General features: G+C 41.1%; 2 protein-coding genes and 2 long non-coding RNA genes across 19 annotated transcripts in view; 2 read left to right on the top strand and 2 right to left on the bottom strand.

Annotated features, from left to right (window-relative positions):
* LOC124314496 overlaps positions 1-7419 on the top strand; it is a 103874-nt gene extending 96455 nt beyond the window's left edge. Inside the window, exon 4 of the long non-coding RNA XR_006911247.1 lies at positions 7358-7419. This is a non-coding gene — a long non-coding RNA (uncharacterized LOC124314496). The remainder of the gene's footprint in view (positions 1-7357) is intronic.
* LOC124314485 (mediator of RNA polymerase II transcription subunit 22-like) lies at positions 107-842 on the bottom strand. The gene is made up of 3 exons (XM_046779703.1): positions 600-842; positions 430-530; positions 107-366 (listed from the first exon to the last, which is right to left on the bottom strand). Exons 1-3 carry the CDS (start codon positions 697-699, stop codon positions 148-150), a joined length of 420 nt encoding a protein of 139 aa, XP_046635659.1. The 5' UTR covers positions 700-842; the 3' UTR covers positions 107-147.
* Positions 5039-6179, top strand: LOC124314505. Of its 2 annotated transcripts, XR_006911262.1 has the most exons (4): positions 5040-5054; positions 5133-5331; positions 5396-5648; positions 5720-6179. It is a non-coding gene; the product is annotated as an uncharacterized LOC124314505 (long non-coding RNA). The 2 variants fall into 2 exon arrangements; XR_006911261.1 differs by having other exon boundaries at positions 5039-5331.
* A 1498-nt stretch (positions 7420-8917) lies between the features above and the next one.
* The window catches only part of LOC124314410 (cAMP-specific 3',5'-cyclic phosphodiesterase, isoforms N/G-like), a 102647-nt gene continuing 90835 nt past the window's right edge, over positions 8918-20729 (bottom strand). For all 15 annotated transcript variants that reach the window (XM_046779573.1, XM_046779571.1, XM_046779567.1 and 12 more), the window contains 9 exons: positions 18284-18377; positions 13166-13515; positions 12991-13089; positions 12733-12897; positions 12183-12282; positions 11812-12089; positions 11473-11655; positions 11169-11343; positions 8918-11099 (listed from right to left, as the gene is read on the bottom strand). In XM_046779573.1, coding sequence (XP_046635529.1) covers positions 10933-11099; positions 11169-11343; positions 11473-11655; positions 11812-12089; positions 12183-12282; positions 12733-12897; positions 12991-13089; positions 13166-13515; positions 18284-18377 — 1611 coding nt within the window. In that variant the 3' untranslated portion in view covers positions 8918-10932. The remainder of the gene's footprint in view (positions 11100-11168; positions 11344-11472; positions 11656-11811; positions 12090-12182; positions 12283-12732; positions 12898-12990; positions 13090-13165; positions 13516-18283; positions 18378-20729) is intronic.

The following is a 20729-nucleotide window of genomic DNA, read 5'->3' on the forward strand; positions in this document are numbered from 1 at the left end:
GAAAAAGAAAAGTATATCCAAATTTTTGTGGGCTATTGAAATTGAAAACCTTGAACTGAAGATGAATTTTTGTTTCTCAAATCATAAATCAATAATAGACTAGCCATTTTGTTTTCAAAATAAAGCAATATATTTCATAAAATCCAGCTATTTGAAAGGTGATGAATAATATTCTTCTTCAAGATCATACAGGTCTGCAGCTAAATCATCTCTGAGAGCCATAAGTTTTCTATCAGATTCTTGTTGCATTGACGACATGTTTCGAGCAGTCTGACCAATAGCTTCATTGGCAGATGGAAAGTCATTGAGGATCAAATATTGCTTCAGGTCTGTCACAAGTTTCATCAGAGATTCCCCAGCTCTGACCTTGAATAAAAGAGATAATATTAAATCTTTAGTTTATAAAATAAATGAATTAATAAAGCTTACTATGTTCGAGGCTCGGACCAACATTTCAAAATGATCTTCTTCACACTGCGTCATTCTGGAAACTTGCGTTTCTTCTTCGACTCTAGCAAGTTTGATTATCTCTTTAAAATACCATAAAAGAAAAATAAATATTTAACCAATTAAAACTTTTTTAAAAGAAACATTTTTACCGCTGAAGTTATCAAGCAACGATTTTACATCGTCTTTTAGCCGTTTATTATATGATTTGAGTAGTGCTTCTTTACTTTGTGGTAAAGCTCGTTGAGCCATTTAAAAATTTAATAACGATAAAGCAGTGAAATGTGACAGTTTCAAGATTCAAAAGTATTTCTGGCACCAACAAACGGAAATTCGGAAAGTTACCAATACCAAGCAGACGACCGCACATCAACAGTAGCCGTAAATAAAATAATGGAAGTAGGGGGCGAAATAAACCATGAGCTTCGCGATAAGCTCAAAAGATGGCGTCGTTCGAAACCGGAGGGGAATTCGAACGGGATAGCGACATTGGGACTAATAACCACAAGGACTAATCGAATGCGTCACTAGAACGCGACACTAGAACGTCCTTCCGACACTAGAACGTCCACATTTTAGCCACGACATTAGAACGGAAAAACCTCTAAATTCCGCTGCGACACTAGAACGTCCACATTTAAGTAACGACAATAGGACGGAAAACCTCTACATTTCTCTGCGACAGTAGAACGGATTTAGCGACATAAGAACTTGGGGAATGATTCTTTTCCGCTAGATGTATTTCGAATGCGTCACTAGAACGCCCACCCGACACTAGAACGTCCATATTTAAGCGACGAAACTAGAACGGGAAAAACTATTGCGACACTAGAACGGCTATAATAAAATAAGGTGGGGTTTCATTCTTTACCGCTAGATGTAGGGGATGTATAAAGTTTCCGATTAGGTTGCGCGAATTTTAAAACATCGAATGGATGGATTGGTACAGCTAACTCGCAGCTAACAGAGAAAAAAGACAGGATAAGAACGGCAAAGTATAGCGAATCTTATATTTTAATCCCTAAATAGACTAGAACGGATAGGGGTAGGGATAGGGGAAACTATGAACGAAAATCGGTCTTGGAAAAAAAAACGCAGTCTTCAATTACTCCATTACAAAAAAAAATTTCACTAACTTTTGCTTCTGCAATCCTTAAGAAAACTGCGTTGCTCTTTATGCAAACGCCGCAAAAATAACGTGCGGTACACAATCTTATTCCTGAAATTGTAACTGAATTATGAAAACTCACCGGACAATTGCAAGCATCATTCCTTCAATCTGGTTATACACCTAAATGCTCTGCAGGGTTGTCGTTCTTGTTATTACTGTTTTCTTACACATTCTTCATGATAAAAATGACGTGCTCGATGAACTGCGTATGTGATTTGTTAACTACAACCTGACCAGTGTGATCAAAAAACTTTTCCACGAGTGCCTTAATTTGGTCAAAGAGGATAGGGTACATAGCAGCCTGGGCCATTTCGTGGCCTACTAGTTCCTTGATGTTTCTGGATTTGAGCACAAAATTTTTCGTTGACGCACAACAACAGCCGCAGAAGGTGTCCCACGAATGAAGTTACCGGGCAGTAGCTACTGATTATTATCTTGCATTTGACTTAAATTGTTCGCCACAAGCTGCATTAAAAACAAGAGTTAATCAACATCGTTTAAATTAGTTGTGAGCTTTAAAGAAATTACGTTTGATTTCCGATCAATTATTCCGCCTGAAGGGGTAGACGTCGATGATAAAATCGATCGGGGAGAGCGTCATCGCATATACAAACGCCTCCGAGCGCACAAAGGAAGCCCGTCACGTTAGCCCACTCGTTGACTTGATCCTAGTTTGAGTAACAATGTAATAAACATGCCTCGGGTATTTTCCCAACAAAAAAACCAACCCTCAAGTTCCGTTCGTGTTCCGTGCTCTAATGAGATGCTCTCCGGTTGCCGGCTGTTCGGTGAAAATATTCATTGGTTTGCCCTTCTTCCGGCATGCGAGCTTTCGGATTAGTTCCTTAATTGTAGACGTGGTAATCAACGATTGCGGCCATTAACAGCTCGGCGAAGATAGAACTGGAAGGAAAGTGAACTACCGAGGGGTGTGCGGACAAATAATGGAAGGGATGAAGAAGATAGGAAAAAAAACGGGTTGGGTTGAAAAAAATGAGAAGCATAATACATTAACGGAGCTAGACTATAACACAGGCCTACCCTCGATAGCGCCAAATGTAATAGTGTATAGCTCGCCGTTTTTTTTTTAAACAGCCTCCGCTCTCTTTATTACGTAAGCCAGTTTGAATAATTTACATTCCTATAGACTATAGATGCGCTGGGCGATTTTGTGTGCAAAAAACCATACTCTTAAATGATTTCGCTTTTGAATCTGTGCGAAACTATAGAGACGATAGCTTGGGTTTCGTTTTCCCATGTCGATAAAAAGTCAAAGATTCTCCTTTTTTTATCGCGTTATTTTATTCGATTTTATTAACATCATCGATTGTTAGCGTTGAGCAGATAAGCACAGACCCGGATATAGGAACCCCCCACGCTCCTTGTACACACATAATAAGAGAGTCATCACAGCCAAATTGGTGTACATAAAGCTTCTTATATCTTCTCATTACTTGAGATTTTTTTCTTCTTCATCTTCGGTGCTGAATAAATCGTCAAACCCAGTGTTGTTTACCTTCTTACGTATCTTCGTCCCATGCTGGCGCGTTTTTTCTATAATATTACATGGGCTGCACACAGTGATAAGTGTTGGTATACTGTGTATGGTTTATATTACGCGCGACAGCCAACATTATGGTCCTTCAAGAAAGGAGGGGATGAACATGACGTAACGCCTCAATTAAGTATTCAGCGTGATGCGGATAATCCAACGCGCCTTCCGCACCGCTTCAAATATACAAAAGCGACGACACCTTGTTCTATTTTATGTATTTCGACCTGCTGTGGAAATCGCGGTGGGAACAGAACTTCAACATTCCGGTCGCTAATTAATTCAAAGACATCATCGCCTCTCTGTATACCTTACGACCTTACGGCACACAGCCTTTGATAGTATAAGAACTAGGGCCGACAGGCTAAATCACTTTAGATTCCTTTTATTATTCTCATACCTCTTCCTTTGTGTAATATAGGACGCAGAGTTGCCGCAGGATCTTGTATATCCGAAAGTTGGAAGCTCAAAAACTCATGTCCTCTTTGCTCGCAAATTTACAGCAGCTCCCGTGTCCGGCACTTGTTTTCCCCCCTTTCAACGCCCTTATATTGGCAAGCCATCTTTTATTAGGATATTGAATAAATTATTAGGCCCCTATATGTGCTACAAAAAGGGGAAGAGTCAGCATTTCGGAGCTTGGCTTTTCGACTATAAATGAAAATGCAAATAACTGTCAAAGTGTCAATGGGCATCATCGGAGGCGAAAGCCAAAAAAAGAGTAGAGGACTCACCGTTCCAACTGGTCAACATTTTATCTTCGAAATAAAGACATGGTCTTCTTGACGGGCCTCCCGCATTTCATAAGACAGTCTCGAGCAATGGCTGCAACTCTCCATTCGAGCGGAAATGTTATTTATACCCTTGTGGTATGCAGATGTAGTATTCGATGTTTTAAAATTCGCGCAACCTAATCGGAAACTTTATACATCCCCTACATCTAGCGGTAAAGAATGAAACCCCACCTTATTTTATTATAGCCGTTCTAGTGTCGCAATAGTTTTTCCCGTTCTAGTTTCGTCGCTTAAATATGGACGTTCTAGTGTCGGGTGGGCGTTCTAGTGACGCATTCGAAATACATCTAGCGGAAAAGAATCATTCCCCAAGTTCTTATGTCGCTAAATCCGTTCTACTGTCGCAGAGAAATGTAGAGGTTTTCCGTCCTATTGTCGTTACTTAAATGTGGACGTTCTAGTGTCGCAGCGGAATTTAGAGGTTTTTCCGTTCTAATGTCGTGGCTAAAATGTGGACGTTCTAGTGTCGGAAGGACGTTCTAGTGTCGCGTTCTAGTGACGCATTCGATTAGTCCTTGTGGTTATTAGTCCCAATGTCTACATGCCATTCGAACAGCAGTAGCAGACGATTTTTCCCCTTTGTAAATTTGTCATTTCTCATTAGTGTAGGCATAGCCTACTCTATATAGGAAGCCGAAAGGTTTGGCCTTTTTTTGGAAGCCAATTTGGGTTCCCTTCCTCTTATTTGGCTCCGCCCTAAGTGGACCCACGGGAGCCAATTTATCGTCTAGTGGCGATATTTGAAAACACAGATTTGTTTACGTTTCTATCGATATGATTGTTAAATGGCTACGAAGGGCCATTCACTAAACAATAATGTACACCGTTCCATGTAACATTGTCATGGAATCCCTCACGGCAACATATTAATGGTGCGTTCATAAATTACAGGGTAATCCCCCAAACCATAACATTCGAAATTTCGGAGGGCGTGTCATTATTTCGCTCACCAGATGGCCCCCCTGGGTCCACTTGGAAGATGCGAAATCGGAGGAAAGGTGAGCAAAGTAGGCTTCACTTTTCCAACACGCGAGAGATATCCTTCCTTTCGGCTTCCTATATAGAGTAGGCTATGGTGTAGGTAACTGTGGTACGTATGTACATGTGGTTGTTTACTTCAAGAATGATGATGATTCAGCCTTAAGTTATTTTAACAACACACTTGTAGGATCCTGTAAAATAAAACACCAGAAGATCCAGAATTCACAGAATTTTGGGAAATACTTTCCTTTTCCTATAACCAAAAAGATTTGAGATAATGATGGATCTGTGCAAAAACATATTTCAAATGAAGATGCCAGTTATGCAAAGGAAGAAAACCTGATTGAAAAAATTGCACACAAAAAAGATCTCAGTGATTTCTAGAGGTATGTTTGTTGTATTTTGATGTGTTGAAATTCTGTAATTGTCATGAAATGTTGTGCAATCAAGTCCAAAATTGTAGGTGGAGAAGAAAGCAGTGATAAACTAGTAAAACTGATTACGAAGAAAGAAAAAACTCAGAAAGACTACAGGCACTTGAAAGTCAGGGGATTTTCTTGTCAAATTAAAAAATAAGACATGAAAGACTTTTTCACTCCCCTTAACTTGGATTCAATCTGGCTCCCTTCCAAAGTGAAAGGTGTTGGATTTTCCTCTGAAAAAGACATGAAAAAAGCTTTGAACAAGGATTGAAGTTTCTACGGTAAAAACAGTAAAAAAAATTCTCTTTAGACATTGACATATTCATTCATAATACTCTATTTCCTTTTATAGTTGGTCAAGAAAAAGTCCCAAAGAACCCTGGGAACGAGAAGAAAACGATGTGAAGAAGGTAGAAACTGTTGCCGAATCTGACAGTGCTCATACCGCCCTCGAACTCGTACCGTACCATATACCATGAACTCATACCGTAAGCAAGTGAACTCACCAATAAAAAAATGATGAGGAAAGTTGTTAAAAACAGACGCAGTAGGTGGAGATAAGAACTTTATTAATAACCTATAATCCTACAATTCCTCATATAATCCTATGACCTATTACATATGATTCCTTAAACACCATTAGCAATTGTTAACCCTTTTCAATGTAACACATAATTAGCAATATAAACACGATCTAAATATTTATATGTAACAAACCTTTTTTGTGTGTTATCTGATAACAAAAAAGAAATTTGAACAGTGTTTAAATTTTTGTACTTCTTTCTTTAACATATGAAATTATAATCATCTCAGGTATTAGCATGTTTTTAGAATCATTTAATAGAATCATTTAACTTTTTCATTAATCTCTTATGGCCATCTGTCGCTTATCAATTATCAGTAGGTGACTAAAATAAATGTCCGCCAGGTGTCGGAGTGTCTATTGATTCGCGAATCGCGAGTGACGAATTTAAGGAATTTTGGTCATTCGTTTCCGAGACACTCAGTGACTGAGGGAAAGTTAAGTTAAAAATATTTTTTTTCGTTACAAGACTGTATGGTTGCTGAACGTAAAATTTTTACATGTTTATTTACAGGAAATCTAGCCTGTAATTTCAAATCTGAAATCACCTTATGATGTCGTTGCTTGCTACTTGTATCGGTTGTATGTACAACCCATGCAGAAACACTTGACAGCAAACGTAAGTGTGTTATGTCAACTGATTTCCATTCAAATTTAGTTAATTGTTGACAGAGTAGATTTGATCCTATTTTTTTGTAGAATCGCCTGTGTTGCATCTTCAATGGAGTGAATGGACTTGTGGTTTTACGATTCCATTTCCATGGAGTTTAGACTTATTTTTGTAAGTCGGGAAGTCTTGCCATATGTAGATTCTATTGAAAAATTTATGATATTAGAATGGCAACATGGGCACAAGTTCCAAAATTGAGCATCCTTGTAGTTTCGAGGGACTGTTTAGTTCAACTTTATGCCTTTCATTATATTACATCACACGAGACCTTTCCTTCTCAATACTAATTTAATATTTTTTCAATTGTTTTAACAGCACCTGATGAGCTGCAGCCAGTTGGTGGAAGGTGTGAGCAAGTTGGCTGTTGTATTCAGTTTGTGAGGCATCCCATGCAGAAACCAGAAATGATTCACGAAAAGGTAACTGTGTTCTTTAATTTCTCTTCTAGATAAGAAAGCTTTAGATCAAGTAATGGAAGACACGAGAATAGATCCCTTTGCTTCAGTATTGTAACTTTCAGTGAAGTCTGTGGAGTATGGACATGTGGTTTTACATTATTTGATTTTCATCCTTTTAATTTTTTTTTTTGTTAATTGAAAAACTTGTTTACTATAGATTTTTCTGTAAAATTTCTAATATAAAAATAATTTTGTGGGATTTTTGTGATTCAACTTTACAGTCTTTTACTGTAAGCTTACGTGCTAATTTTATGCAAATTTTCTGGAATATGTCGCTAGGTAAAATTTTGTCCGCCAGGTGGTGGAGTGTCTGATCGTGAGTGACGAAGCTGCCATTTGCTTTTGAGACAGGGAATGTGTTGCTGCTTAATGACGGTGTTCTTCGCTTTTACATTTTAAAATATGTTTGTAAGCCATTCGACCAAGCTGAATCAAAAGTGAAGATTTCTAAAGCATGTAAGTGAATTGTGAGTTTTTACTTTTCGAAAAGTTCATTTTCTAATCTATATTAATTTATTTTGTACAAGCATGTCGGAAGTTTTTGCTTTTCTCCACGTTATCGCTGCCGCGTTATGAAGATGCGTCTTTGAGAGGGTCTCTACTATACTGCAAGACAAAAATGTGATGTGAACACAGGAAATCTGAAACGGTAATAATGTACTTTTAAGTTAAATCGAGTAGGTTAGCATTTTGTTCTTGATGTAAAAAACAAGTGATATCTTATTTTGTGCTTTAAATAAGACGGCTTTTGTGGAAATTTTTTTGTCAGTTTCTAATCAATCAGTACAGAAATTCCCCTTCAACTTGAAAAAATTTAAAGAAAATTTTCACAAAGTGATCTTTGGTCACCTTCATGATTTATTTTTCTCTAGTAATCTAAATTTTAAGTATATCATTTCCTCAACTACAACATGTTGCCCAACAACTTAAGATACAGTTGCAAGCTAAAATGAGCAAAATAACAAAATAGTGTATTCTTGTAGTTCTGAGGGACTGTTTAGTTTAACTTTATCCCTTTCCCATTTATTTTTACTAATCAATTTTAATTTTGTTACACCCATGTCGGAGATCTTGCCTTTCTCAACGTGCAGTGCCGCGTCAACAAGATGTCTCTTTGATGAGGTCTCTACTATATTGCAAAACCAAACTGTGAAGAAAACAGGAAATCTGAAATGGTAATGACTTACTTGTAAGATAGATCAAGTGGGTTAGGTTAGCATTTTGCTTAAACTGGTGTCCACTTCTGTGTGCTACCTATGCGTGATCTTTGTTTAAAGTTGCCTTCAGTTAAACATTTGATTTCGATAAAATTTGGCTACTTTCTGCTTCTAATTAAGACAGCTTTTATGAAAAGAACATCAGCCTATGAAGAGTTGTAAATTTTTTTGATCAAACAGAACAGAAATTCCCTATAGACACTCCGACACCTGGCGGACATTTATTTTAGTCACCTACTGATAATTGATAAGCGACAGATGGCCATAAGAGATTAATGAAAAAGTTAAATGATTCTATTAAATGATTCTAAAAACATGCTAATACCTGAGATGATTATAATTTCATATGTTAAAGAAAGAAGTACAAAAATGTAAACACTGTTCAAATTTCTTTTTCAAAATCACTTTTAAATCAATTTAGAAAATAAATGATTTACTCCAGCTTCTGAGATAAATACATTCACACTGCATGTCACAATTCTCGTAAACCTTTAATCGTTAAGCAGCAAAAGAGCATACTTTTTATTTACTTAAAACGCACAGGCGAAACAAGAATTTTTGTCCGCGCCCAGTCTAAGGATTTCCTTTATAAATTAGGATTGATAAACGTTCGTTCGGGGAATCTCTGTACGTGTGTGTGTGTATTTGAGAAAGGTATCACTTAAATATACAAATCAACCTTTATGATATCTCGTGGTAGACGGGAGTATAACGGAGCGTACATGCATGTTCATGTTGTGTTTTTTTTGTTTTGTTTTTTGGGTTTTTTTTGGTTTTTTTGTTTGTTTTTGGTTTTTTGTTCAATTTTGGAAACAAGGTGAAAATGTGCAAGAGACGGAACTTGTTGGTTTTTGAGTTGGGTAAACTAACGGATACAAATGGATGTACAATGGAAAGGAATACCAAACTAAAACAAGGTTCCAATTCAAACTAATATTTTAGCCAATCATCCATTGAATTTAGGGAGGATTGGGTAATGGCCAGGAAAGGTTAGGATATACTAGATGAAATTTTGGTTAAATCTGAGATGATGAACCAATGCAGATATACATTTTAACAAACACGTTTAACACACCAGAGCCAACATTTACAACGGTATGAAGATTCATGTATGATACAATCATCGCAATTACCATATATATATATATGTATATATATATATACACAAAACTATAGATTAATGATATTTTAATTTTGTGTATAATATTAATAATAATAATGTACACGGACGCACCGTTCATATGGGAGTGGATGAATTACTCTCTAACCCAATGTTCTTTTGCATGGCGGAGGGCTTTCTATTAAAATCATGTTGCACCGAGGCATGTGATATAATACCTACGTATGTCATAGCGAAATAAAGAGTTGGATAGAAAACAACAAAATATAGAACATCGAGTTGTTGTCGCCCACCAGGTAATTTCAACTGTGCATACACTGTACAAAAATCCATTTGTTTTAGTACAAAACAAAACAAAACAAACAATCCCTCATCAAAAAAAGAGGACCTGAAAAATCCACTCTTGTGTACAGTACAGCACAGTATCGTGGCAGGAGGGAGTGAATAAGCTGCATCGTCGAGAGGTTTCCAAAAACATGCCGAACAAAATAGAAAAAAACAACAATAATAATAGTAGCAAAAAAGAAAAAAAAAATATAGATAGAATAACAACAGGTTTATGTAAATGTAGATGTAATGTAAGCTTTGGCAATGGCCGACGATAATTGCTCAGGGTATATCGAAGTGAGATAGAGCTAATGTGTCTAGCCGTCTCTCAATTATTTTGGCGCCCGATTGATTTCACGTTTCACTCTGAAGGAGTTTTGAAACGCGAACAAGCACTCTGTTACAGCATTTAAACGTTGTTTGTTTTGTTTTGGTTTTTTACTCGTCTAAATATGTTCTAAATGCCTTTTGAATATCCCCTCTCTTTCCCAGGTCGAACAGTACCAGCTGCCTTTTTTGTGAGGACTAGGGTAGGAGAGAAATATATATATATATACTGTATACGTAACGAATAATTTCATTTGATTTTTTAGATTTCTGTTCAACTTAAATATAAATATAGAAAAACCAGTTCAATTTTGAAACCAAATCAGTAATAGCGATACAGAATTTATAAAGTACCGGCGCTGTTAATCAAAAACTAATGCACAGGAATAATAAGTATTTCCCTTTCTTTGCATTCTCATTTTTCTGTAATATAGAGAAATACGAATTACTTCCTCTCTCCTTTTTTTTTTTTTTTAAATTTTACAAATACAGTCAATATAATATAAAGTCATTAATATTATCTTAAAAAGAAGAAGAGCCATCACTTGAGTTTTTAAGCGTACGAAGATGTGGTCGAAAGTCAAAATGACCCACAGCAGCAGAGTGTGCTCTACCCCGACAATCCGGAAGGTGATTTTTTTGTTTGGTTTTTTTCCCCCTTAAATTAAAAGTGTGATGTTTATAGTATGTAACTGATGATGATTATTTTTGTCACGTTAGCATTAAAACGTGTAGATACGTGTGAGTGAGAATGTCATCAAAGTGTGACGAATGCCTGTGTGTGTGTTTCCGTGTTTCTTTGTTTGAATCTGTGTGGGTGGATGTTGAACGATGTGGTACCAGAAGAACTCGACGGTTCTTTTTTAGTCGTCTTCTTCGTTGCCGCTCTCGCCCTCTTCCAGCGTGATTTGAAACTGGATGCGTTCAGAAGGGACGGACAGAGCGTTGCTGGAGCGCCAGTGACCATCTTCGCTCTCTATTCGGTTGACGTCGTCAGCCTCTCCCGTTTCCGTGTTTTCGCCCGTATCGTCTGTGCAAAACAAATCGGCATTATTCGTTGGATGATCTTCAGCAATGATAATAATCAGTGATAACTAACCTGATTGATCGACAGGAGTGTTGTCCGACTGAGCGGGAGGTGGTGAAGGAGGTATCATGCTAAAGTACCAGTCGCGATTATCCTCTAATCCGTCGAGTATGTCCTGAGCGTCTGGATGCACCAAATCGGCCCAAGTTTCCCAAAGAGGATGCACAATGTAATCGATGAAGCCCACCTACAAAGGAAGTAGAGATGAGTCATTCAGCCTTTTACACGGTCGATCTCATTTTGCTGCTTAACAAATCTTCTTCTTTGATAATTGTACTTAAGGTTAGAGATCAATGGGGCAAATTTGAATGAGCACCTGCGACTTTTCGATGGTAGCATTCTGCCTGTCACACATCGGGCTGACATCGAGGCCTTGTTCACGTTCACGGTCACCCTGTTGGAAGAACTCTTCCATGATAAGCGATACCCAGCGACGGTAAATGTCCAATGGTTTGGTTGGATTGCTCAAATCAGCGCAGTGCACCATGTTTTGAAGCACCTACAATCGTGTCGTGGCAAAAGCAACAAAGCAGAAACCGGACACGTCAGTTTACATAGTAAATGAAACCAACTTATTGCTATATCGGCTGTCACCTCGGCGGGTTAAATTCAGCCGACAGTGATCGATGTGTTGATGCAACACGTTAAACAATACCTGAATGCGATCGGTGTAGTTGTCCAGGAGTAGGACACCCGAGCCGGCCACTTTCTTCGTTTCCACCATCGTTTTCAAATCGGCCAGCAAACTCATGTGCTTCGACATGTCGGTAGCCAAGACCATGTCGATGACCATCTTGCGCAGAGTTTGCCGCTGCTTCTTGTTCAAATTGCTGAAAATGTCGCAATCGGGGCTTTGCAACAACTTGAACGCCACCGCCAGATGATGATTCTCCAGCACGGATTCATCGTTATACATGAGAGCCAATTCGGAACCTGATGGAAAACGAAATTGTTTTTTGTTCGTTATTTCATAATCGAATTTCAATTACGCCCAGAGAGTGATTACGTATTAGTGTCAAAACTCACTTGTATTGATCAGAAATTGATTGGTGAGACCGGGGTGATCGACGTCGTGAATAGTTGCGGCGAAGATGGCCGCCATAATTTCCAAATTGGTAAACACCGACTGCAAAGTAATAAGTTGATTGCAAATTACTTTGTGTGTGCGCGCGTTAGATGATGAAGAACAACATCCACAGGATGAAGCCCTTAAGGGCAAAAGTTGTTAGAAAAAGTGTTCCATTCATTTCCAGATAGAAATGGGAAGGAAAGTAAAATAATTTGCTACACAATGGAATCATCAATAAAGACTTTGCTGAACATCGACGCTTTGAATAAATTGGCAGCATCCGCCGAGACCCCGGAAAGCTCCACCTCTTCTCCCCTCCGCCCATTTCGTCTATGACGTCTTTTCTCACTTTTGCCAGCTCCCGCACGTACTGCTGCCACCCTTTTTTTTTTTTTTTTTTAACTTGCTACGCAATTATGGATTGGCGTCACGTCGTCGCGTCTACTTCCCAGGCAGCACAGTCGACCTCTCTTGTGCTCTATAAGCTCTCGCGATTTTCCTACTCACCTCTAATGCAGGAGAATTAAGTAGAACGTGGGTGGACTGAGTGACATCAGCAGCGTGAAAGTGATTATGGTAGGGCACCTCCTTGCCGTAGTGATCCTCGAGCGTCATCAGGAAAGAGACCAAAGTCTTGTCGGGTATCTTGAAGGCGTTCATAAGACCGCGCTCCTGCTCAACCAAACAAAAAATGCGTATTACATATCGTGGCCCACATCTGGCGGAATTTCATTTCGTCCCGCCGTTAGAGGGTTATGCACGTACTTTGAAAATGGCGTACGTCACGGCCGTCAGCGGTCGATTGCTGGACAGTTCCGCTATTCTGAAAATGTCAATACCCCAGCGGTCGACTTCGTCCAGAAACTGCAAAAAAGATTAAACGTCCCGGATGAAATGGATGATTAGACGAGCGGGCATTGGGTTGCGTAATGTAGGGTACCTTTCCGAGTTCATGTTCATTGGCTGTGTCCACCCCGTATTTGGCCACCTTCTCCGAGGTGGTGACACTGTTCGAGTGACTCAACGGTCTCTTAACGCCGGATATGTGTGACATGGCCCGGCCCACGTGACTCGACGACGCCGATGACGAGGCCGGAGTAGCTCCACTTTTAGCTGACAAGGCGACCACTGTCCCCGACGATGATGACGATGACGTAACAGATCCGCCCAACGTGAAACCATCCTTGCCACCATCCTTGGACTTTCGCGGTCCCGAGGCTGATAAACGGGCCTTTTCCGTCTCTGAATCGTCGACGCGCAGCGACGGCAAATCCAACTCTTGTTGTTTATCTGCAAACAGAAAATGGGTCAAAAAAATTGTTCATAAGTATTACGCAAAGGAAGTATTAGGCTCATGATAGAGAGCAACCAAGTTGAATAATCCGCGCAAACTTGACAGGATTCGCTACCTTACAGTTACAGTTAACTTCGCCAAGCGAACCTAATTGGATTCCGCTAATACCAAGATGCATAATGGATTACAGCGATGTTGGGTATATTGTGTCCTACTTTAGACTAATTTAGGTGTACTCAATGATGATTTGTAGCCTAGCTTGTTATCGAACTAAACGTCTAAGAGCTTAGGAAGCGACGCAAATTCCATCGGGCCATGAGATGTGCCATTAGGCGCCTAATTAGAGGCGATTCTACACCAATGCAAGATGATAGAAGAAATCAAAATGGACAAAAGAAGAGCGTGTTTCTTCAAGGCAATTACCAGGAGGTGATAAAATTTTCTATATCACATAGTTCGTCAACAAGTTAAGCCCAACAAGATAAAAAGTAAAGAATTTGCACGAAACCCGCAGATATTTAGTTCCGGCACCGAAACAACCAGAAAAAGATCCTCCAGGACCCTCTTGACAGCCGAGAAGAGGGAATAATAGTCTCTCTCTGTGTGGGAGTTTAATTCAATTGAAAGTAGAACGCGCGAGGGGAAAAGAAGAATGCAGCCTGTCGTATAAATATATGTACGTGTACAATGTAAACATTGCGTTAGGTGTTGTGTAAGGCTGCCACCGCGAGTCGGCCCCGTTGTGTGCGCGTCGTCGGGTGATAGCTGGTCGAGTACAATCAATCGCCTGTGTCAACAGACACAAAGCACAATTTTAAAAGTTCCACGAAAGGTTAACCGAAACAAAAAATCCGGACTTTGTGTTTCTCGGAGGTATTCTGTAACAAGTTTGTTTGTCTAGCTCATCCTTCCGCGCAGCAAGTAATATATATTTATACATCCTTTGCCGGGCTGCACAATTGCCGTTCCATTGTATTTTTAATGGGTTTCAATTTGTATGTGTTAAAACCCCCTCTCCCTCCGCTCCTGCCATGCCAGCTATTTCATTTGCACCGGGTGTGTACAACATAAGAGGAATTCCGACTTTCAATTCAAACCCGATTTCAATTCGGATGCCAAACCCAGGCCTCTTTTTGTTCTCTAATCTTTTCTCTTTTCCCTTTAGCCGGCGATGCGGTTGTTTTATACGTAGGAACTGCACGAGCGCTTCCGCATAACTGGAGATCCAAACGGAAAATTTTTCTTTTTCTTCCTTCCCATTTTTGTTTTCCTGTTTCTCCGCTCCTTCTCTCCATCCTTCGTGGCGTCCAGGGATCTATATCTCTATATATAACTGTTACGGCGCCATTTTCAACTCGATGGCCAACACGTCAACACACACGCAATAGGAGGCGATCGAACCGTCTCAAAAAAAAAAAAAAAAAAAAAAAAAAAAACCTTCGTTACTTGTAAGTTCTCACTGTCGTGTCGTGGGGCGAGCGAGCGACAGTTTTTCTCCTCCTATGTGACGGAAAACGCAAAAAAGGAAAAAGAGAAAAAGGTATTCCGAAAAATCCATTAACCGCCCATCGTGAGCAGTGGGGAGAGAGAAAAGTTTAGCGATGACACACGAGTGACCAGCGCAGCGGCTCCTGTCGGTCAAGTATCGCCATCGTCGCCGCCGTCGTTGCTGGCTGCTGGCGAACGGAAAGCGATCAATAATTTCTTTACACTCAACGTTTCTTTGCCCAGCACTAGCCAATGGTGTGCGTCGTGGCAACGAGGGAAAAGAATCCAGACACACACACACTCCGGAACCCTCTTATACCCAGCAGACAGTCGGTGTGTATGTATTTTAAAATATGAACGCACACACTCCGTCTGCGCAAAATGAGAAAGAGATTGAGGGAGACAACGATGAAAAAGAAGAGATAAAATAAGAAAAAAACAAACAAAAAACAAGATGAGGATGCGGAATTTGTGGGTGCGATGAGAGCGGACGTCACAGGGAGGAAATAGGGGCAGTAACCACGCCCACATCGCCAGCCGCCATTTCTCTCTCTCCGCTGTTCTCCTCCATATCTGTAAGGAGTCGAAAGGGCTGGTGCACTGGTCCACCGTCGAATGAAGTAAGGACGAGCGGTTGATCGATCCATCGATCCCAATAGCCTCTCAGACCCTATAGTCCGTCCACCAGCATACACACAACGAAATGCGAAAACAAAGGTCGGCGCGGCTGGGGCCAGGAAGGAAGAAAAGGAATGATGAAAGCATCGAATATACTATATAGCAGTAGGGCCAGCAGAAAAAGGAGGATATTGGTTCCAAGACTAAAAACCCAAAAGAAGAAGAAGAAGTTTCAAGTGAGAGGGATAAAGAGAAAGAATATGTGGCGCTCGCTGGCCGAGAGAGTATCATCCGCTCTTCTTTCTTCTTTCTTTTCTGGCCGGTTGACAATTTCCTTCACCCAGCGCACAGCTATACCTTAGTAGAGTAGTATATATCCTATACGTTTTCCCTCCTTTTCCTACTCCTCGGTCGGTCGTCTCCTAATTCTCTTTGCTCCTCCTCCATGACGACATGCTCCCGAATATCTCTCCCGCCCCAAGTCTGCCGACTTCGCTCGAGCTCAACGTGCATAGTTTGTCCTTTTGTTTATTCAGCACAACAAGGCAGAGCTCCAAAAAATGTTACCGCCAGCACGCCGATGAAAAACCAACGTCAATATATCGACTGGGGGGTGTATATTATATGTGCGCATCGCCCACCGTTGCATCCATCATCCGAAAACTCACGTAGTACACGACGACTAAAATTGACGCACTTTCCAAGCAGGAGACAACTCCCGCTAATGAACGACGACTCTTTCCCCCCCCCCCTCTTTTTTTTAATGCTAAACCATTCGCCCACTCGTCCAACAGTTCAATCTTTTTCCCCTGTGTTTTTTTTATTTATTTTTAAAACTAAAAACGAGAATTGATTGAACGACGGATATCCTATTATTTACAATTTGTCTGTCTGTCGAGAAATACGGGCTAAAAGAAAAGTTTTGTCCTTTTTTTTTTTAATTTCCGGAGTTTCTCCCGGGGAAAAGGACAAAATGGCCGAAATGAGACGTGGCTTAAGCAAAATGGCAAAGATATAGCCGGGAATGTAACGAATACACAACGCCCGAACGTTGTGTATGGGGTCTCTGGCCGACCAAAGGCACCAATACTGGCAATACACAATATTATAAAGACGTGGTAGTGACTTTTTACGGCTTGGTCTGGTCTGTCTTTTCATCCGGCGACAGATTATTATAGCCTCTACTCGGTTGACACGTTGTCAAGTCACTGGCTGAGTGTTGGCTGATGCCCGTAGTCGATGACAGTCTTCTTCTTTTCTTTCACGCCGTCTCGCGACTAACACAAATACATTTTGGGCTTGCTGGCTGTTGCTATAGGGGACCCGGCAATCACGGGGCGCCGTCGATACTAATTAGGTGAAGAGTCTCGTTGCTGCTCTTCTCTCTGGCTGGTATACCTGATTGCCGGAGAGCCGATACGGCCCGAAAATCTTGTTTTTGTTTATCGATTCCATATACCCCTTAGACTGTGTTTAGACGTTTAACATATAAAAAAAGAGCTTCGTCGGGTTGTGAACGAATCCTGGTCGGAGACCAACGTAGACGATCCCTTCCTTCTGATTGAATGGACTTGAAAGGAAACGGGATGACGCGTCTCTCTCTCTCCCTCGTCTACTACATATGCGCGGTTATTATATTAAGTATCAAATTGCGTTTCGACGTGGAGCACAAAGGCGCCCGTCAAAACACACACACACACACACAAGAGTTACTGACGTCACACGCATGGCTCGTTTTGGACGGAGTGGTGGGAGGAGGGAAAGAGAAACGCTAGGCCCGACGCCATTGGATGAAATGGGAGATGCCCACACACACACACACACACACAGAGATTAACAAGTTAAGATGCTCCGTGATGACGCGTGGAAAAAGATTGGCCGATATAAAACCTGCGACGAAGTTCTTACTTACTTCCTTGTTACTAAATCACATTACTTGTGTAATATATCCACTCGCAGCATGTGAAAGCACGTGTGTGTATATAGCTCAGTGTGTGTAGATGAATCGCATCGAGTCTGTGTGGAAAAATGAACGGATGGAAGGGGGGGGGATAGGGCGTGAATGGGCGGCTCTAAAAATGGAATCCGCATGATATTGCGCCTCTCGTTCAGCTGCAATAACAATTCGCTTCGGCCCCTCCTACGACCGACTGCCGTTCAAAATCATTTTTAAAAAAAGAAAAGAAAAAATGAAATTGGCAGAAAAGAAAAATGAAGGAGAGAAACGATCAAAGTCGATGGCGCGCAAACAGGCCGGGACGAAATTAGCTTCTCCTTTTGCTATATCTCTCGGTCGCACACACACACATATATATTTATAGGCGAAAAAATAGATATAGCCTTCTCTCTCTCTCACTGTCTCGGACACGAATATAGATCTCGCATCACCGTTGTACAACAAAAAACACGAGACGGAAATAGCCACAAATCAAGCGTTCGCGTGCCCCTTTCAACGCGCAAACAGCCAGTGGGGGGGAATGCTACTGACAGGAAAGTGTTCATCTTATTTCACTCCTGTTTGTGTTTATATAGTAAAATTCCGGCGTGCTACTGCTGCTGAGGTCCACGAAAATAAGAAGACACGCAAAACAATAACAAAAGCCATGATTAAGAAAGAAGGAGAAAATAAGGGCAACGCAGTCCGTCGCTCCAACTTACCCAAGAATGTCGAACAGATGTACTCGGAGATCTGGTTGCCCGATCGACTGGATTCGGAAAAATGGCTCAGCTCTTTGTTCAGCATCCGTTTGAACTAGGGAAATGAGAAATGAAAAGAAAATATTAAAATGAGAACAGTTTATAGATTCACGATTTCGTCTATATTTTTTTAGTATTTTTGAACAACTCCATGCCTATGCAAATTTGGGACCCGCATCATCGGATAGGTGTTGGGGGTCGGAAAGAGGGGCGATATCCGTCGGTCATTCACTAGAGTGAAATATCACTTGCCCTTATTCGTCATTTTGCCGAGCTCTTTCGATCGCATTCCAAAATGGTATGGTCGACCACAATCGCCACTGAGATTTCATTCGAGATTCAAAAGGGGGTCACGGTCGAATAGCTTACCAAGAAACCGGCATCATCCAAGAGTTTGATGGCCATTTTCGTCATATGGTTTCCAAAATAAAAAAGTCACGCTCGTAAAAACAAACAATCAACAAACGAACAGAAACTGACACCAAGAATTCACTGGATAGCTTGAAAATCTTGTCCACTAATCTTCCTCAAGACGAGCCACATCTTTGACACTTTTACGTATAGACGTTGCATGTGCGCGGAGCAATGTGAATAATTAATCAAGGAGGGGACGAGTTGTAGTAGTAGTATGCCACCGGCCACGAGTTCTGCCAACTGCGTCTGCTTCGTTTGCTGGCCTCGATCACGACTACTATACCGCTACTACTACGAGAGCATATAGTATACGCACAGCCAAACTGCTGCTACCACCACCACCACCACCACTACCGTTCAGGGGAGTGTCAATTTTTTCATAGTAGAACCTCCCCTCCTCTTTCTACCACCCCGCTCGACTAAAGCCTTTGGCTTTGTTGATTTTTCGCTTTGTTTTGTTTTGACTTTGGTTTCGCCAGTTTGGCACGCTCCTTTTCTGTCATCGACGGATGGGCCACAGCGGGACCATAGTTCTTTGTCGTCAATCACCAGTGAGAGACAGACGAGGTTAAGAGGAGGGAATGAGGGCGGTGAAAAAAAGCGCCAAGAAGGACGACGCAAGAAGAAAAATAAGGAGTCGAAACTGCCGCACACGGCGATGCGATACGGCCAAGTTGGCGACTGTTGATCATCATTGCGCCGGGCCAGGCATTTTCCAACCAGAGGGGGGAGATAAAGGGTGGCGCGTTTGTTTTTGGCCGCCGTTTTCGTTCCAGCAGTCGTGGGACGGGCGCGGTCGCCTCGAGCGCGCACACACACACAGAAGTAGCAATATAGAATCAGCTGGTCTTCCTTGCCAAGAAACATTAAAGAGACAGTCGTCGCTGCTCCAGCGGTGGCAGAGAGCTTAAAGGGAGGTGGATGAGAACGGACTGGAAAAAGTCTAAAAGAGATAGATAGACACAAGATGGAGATTGACGAGTATGATGCGACACACTGTACTCAATGAACCCAACGACACACACAACAAATCTCGACAGTAATGTCAACTGGGAACTTTCTACGACCTCCTGGGTTTTGGCGAATTGAAGTATAACCAACCAGCATCGACCGAAACTTGTGTGTTTGTTGCTCTGTCAAGCAATCTACTTTTTCCGTCGCGGACTCAACGGACCCAGGAGCATTTCAACATTGAAAAAAAAAGCTAAAAAAGGAAACTTAAAAGTTCCCGTAATCACGCCAATGGTCCCATATTGCATATTCAAGTCAAAAATAAAAATAAAAAAAATAAATAAAAAAATCGGCGCCACCGAAGCCGCAGCGAAGGATAGATGCAGACGGACAGGAATGCGGTGTGCAAAGATTTCGCGCGCAGCAGAAGAGCAGCAGCAGAAGAGACGCGACGCCAGAAAGGGTCCCCCGGTTTATTTCAAGAGTTCAGAGATCAAAAGAGGTAGTAGCAGACAGTACCAGTTGATTGGGAATGTCGCCCGATTTTAAATATAATTCATTAGATGACGGCAATCGTACAAGTAGTGATGGGCATCCGTGATGGCGGGGCTCAGGAATGTCACGCTCATATTCTTGTGATCACGACGTCTCCGCCTCTTGGGCTCTTCGGTCCAGAAAATGCAACAACAACAACAACATCGCCCCCGAAAAAACCAAAAAAAAACAACAAAAATCTGAAAGGGGAAAATGGCCGCCGTTTGTTTTGCCTGCGCATACCGGGTCACTCACTCAGTGGCGAGGCGTGCGTGGCGTGAGTGGCAAAAGTCAAAAAGTGTAAATAAAATACAAAAATACAGATGCAAATATAACGATTTCTTTTTCTTTCATTCGCCTAGATTTCTTTCATCTTTTGCGTACAAGTTGTTGCTGTTTCGGCTGCAGCCGAAATAACTGCGCGCAGCTGAGCCATTTTTTTGGTTATTTAAAAAGAAAAAAGATGATAGGCTTTGAGGGATCGAATCGTCGCGTGAAAACATCAACA

This window comes from Daphnia pulicaria, chromosome 10, assembly GCF_021234035.1.
Source record: "Daphnia pulicaria isolate SC F1-1A chromosome 10, SC_F0-13Bv2, whole genome shotgun sequence".
Taxonomy (NCBI): domain Eukaryota; kingdom Metazoa; phylum Arthropoda; class Branchiopoda; order Diplostraca; family Daphniidae; genus Daphnia; species Daphnia pulicaria.

What these genes read in the sequence shown, in the direction of transcription:
- LOC124314485 (XM_046779703.1), bottom strand. Translation starts at nt 699, where the DNA reads ATGGCTCAACGAGCTTTACCACAAAGTAAAGAAGCACTACTCAAATCA. An exon ending in GTTGCTTGATAACTTCAGCG is followed by an intron (nt 531 to 599) that starts GTAAAAATGTTT and finishes GGTATTTTAAAG; the next exon opens with AGATAATCAAACTTGCTAGA. An exon ending in TGGTCCGAGCCTCGAACATA is followed by an intron (nt 367 to 429) that starts GTAAGCTTTATT and finishes CTTTTATTCAAG; the next exon opens with GTCAGAGCTGGGGAATCTCT.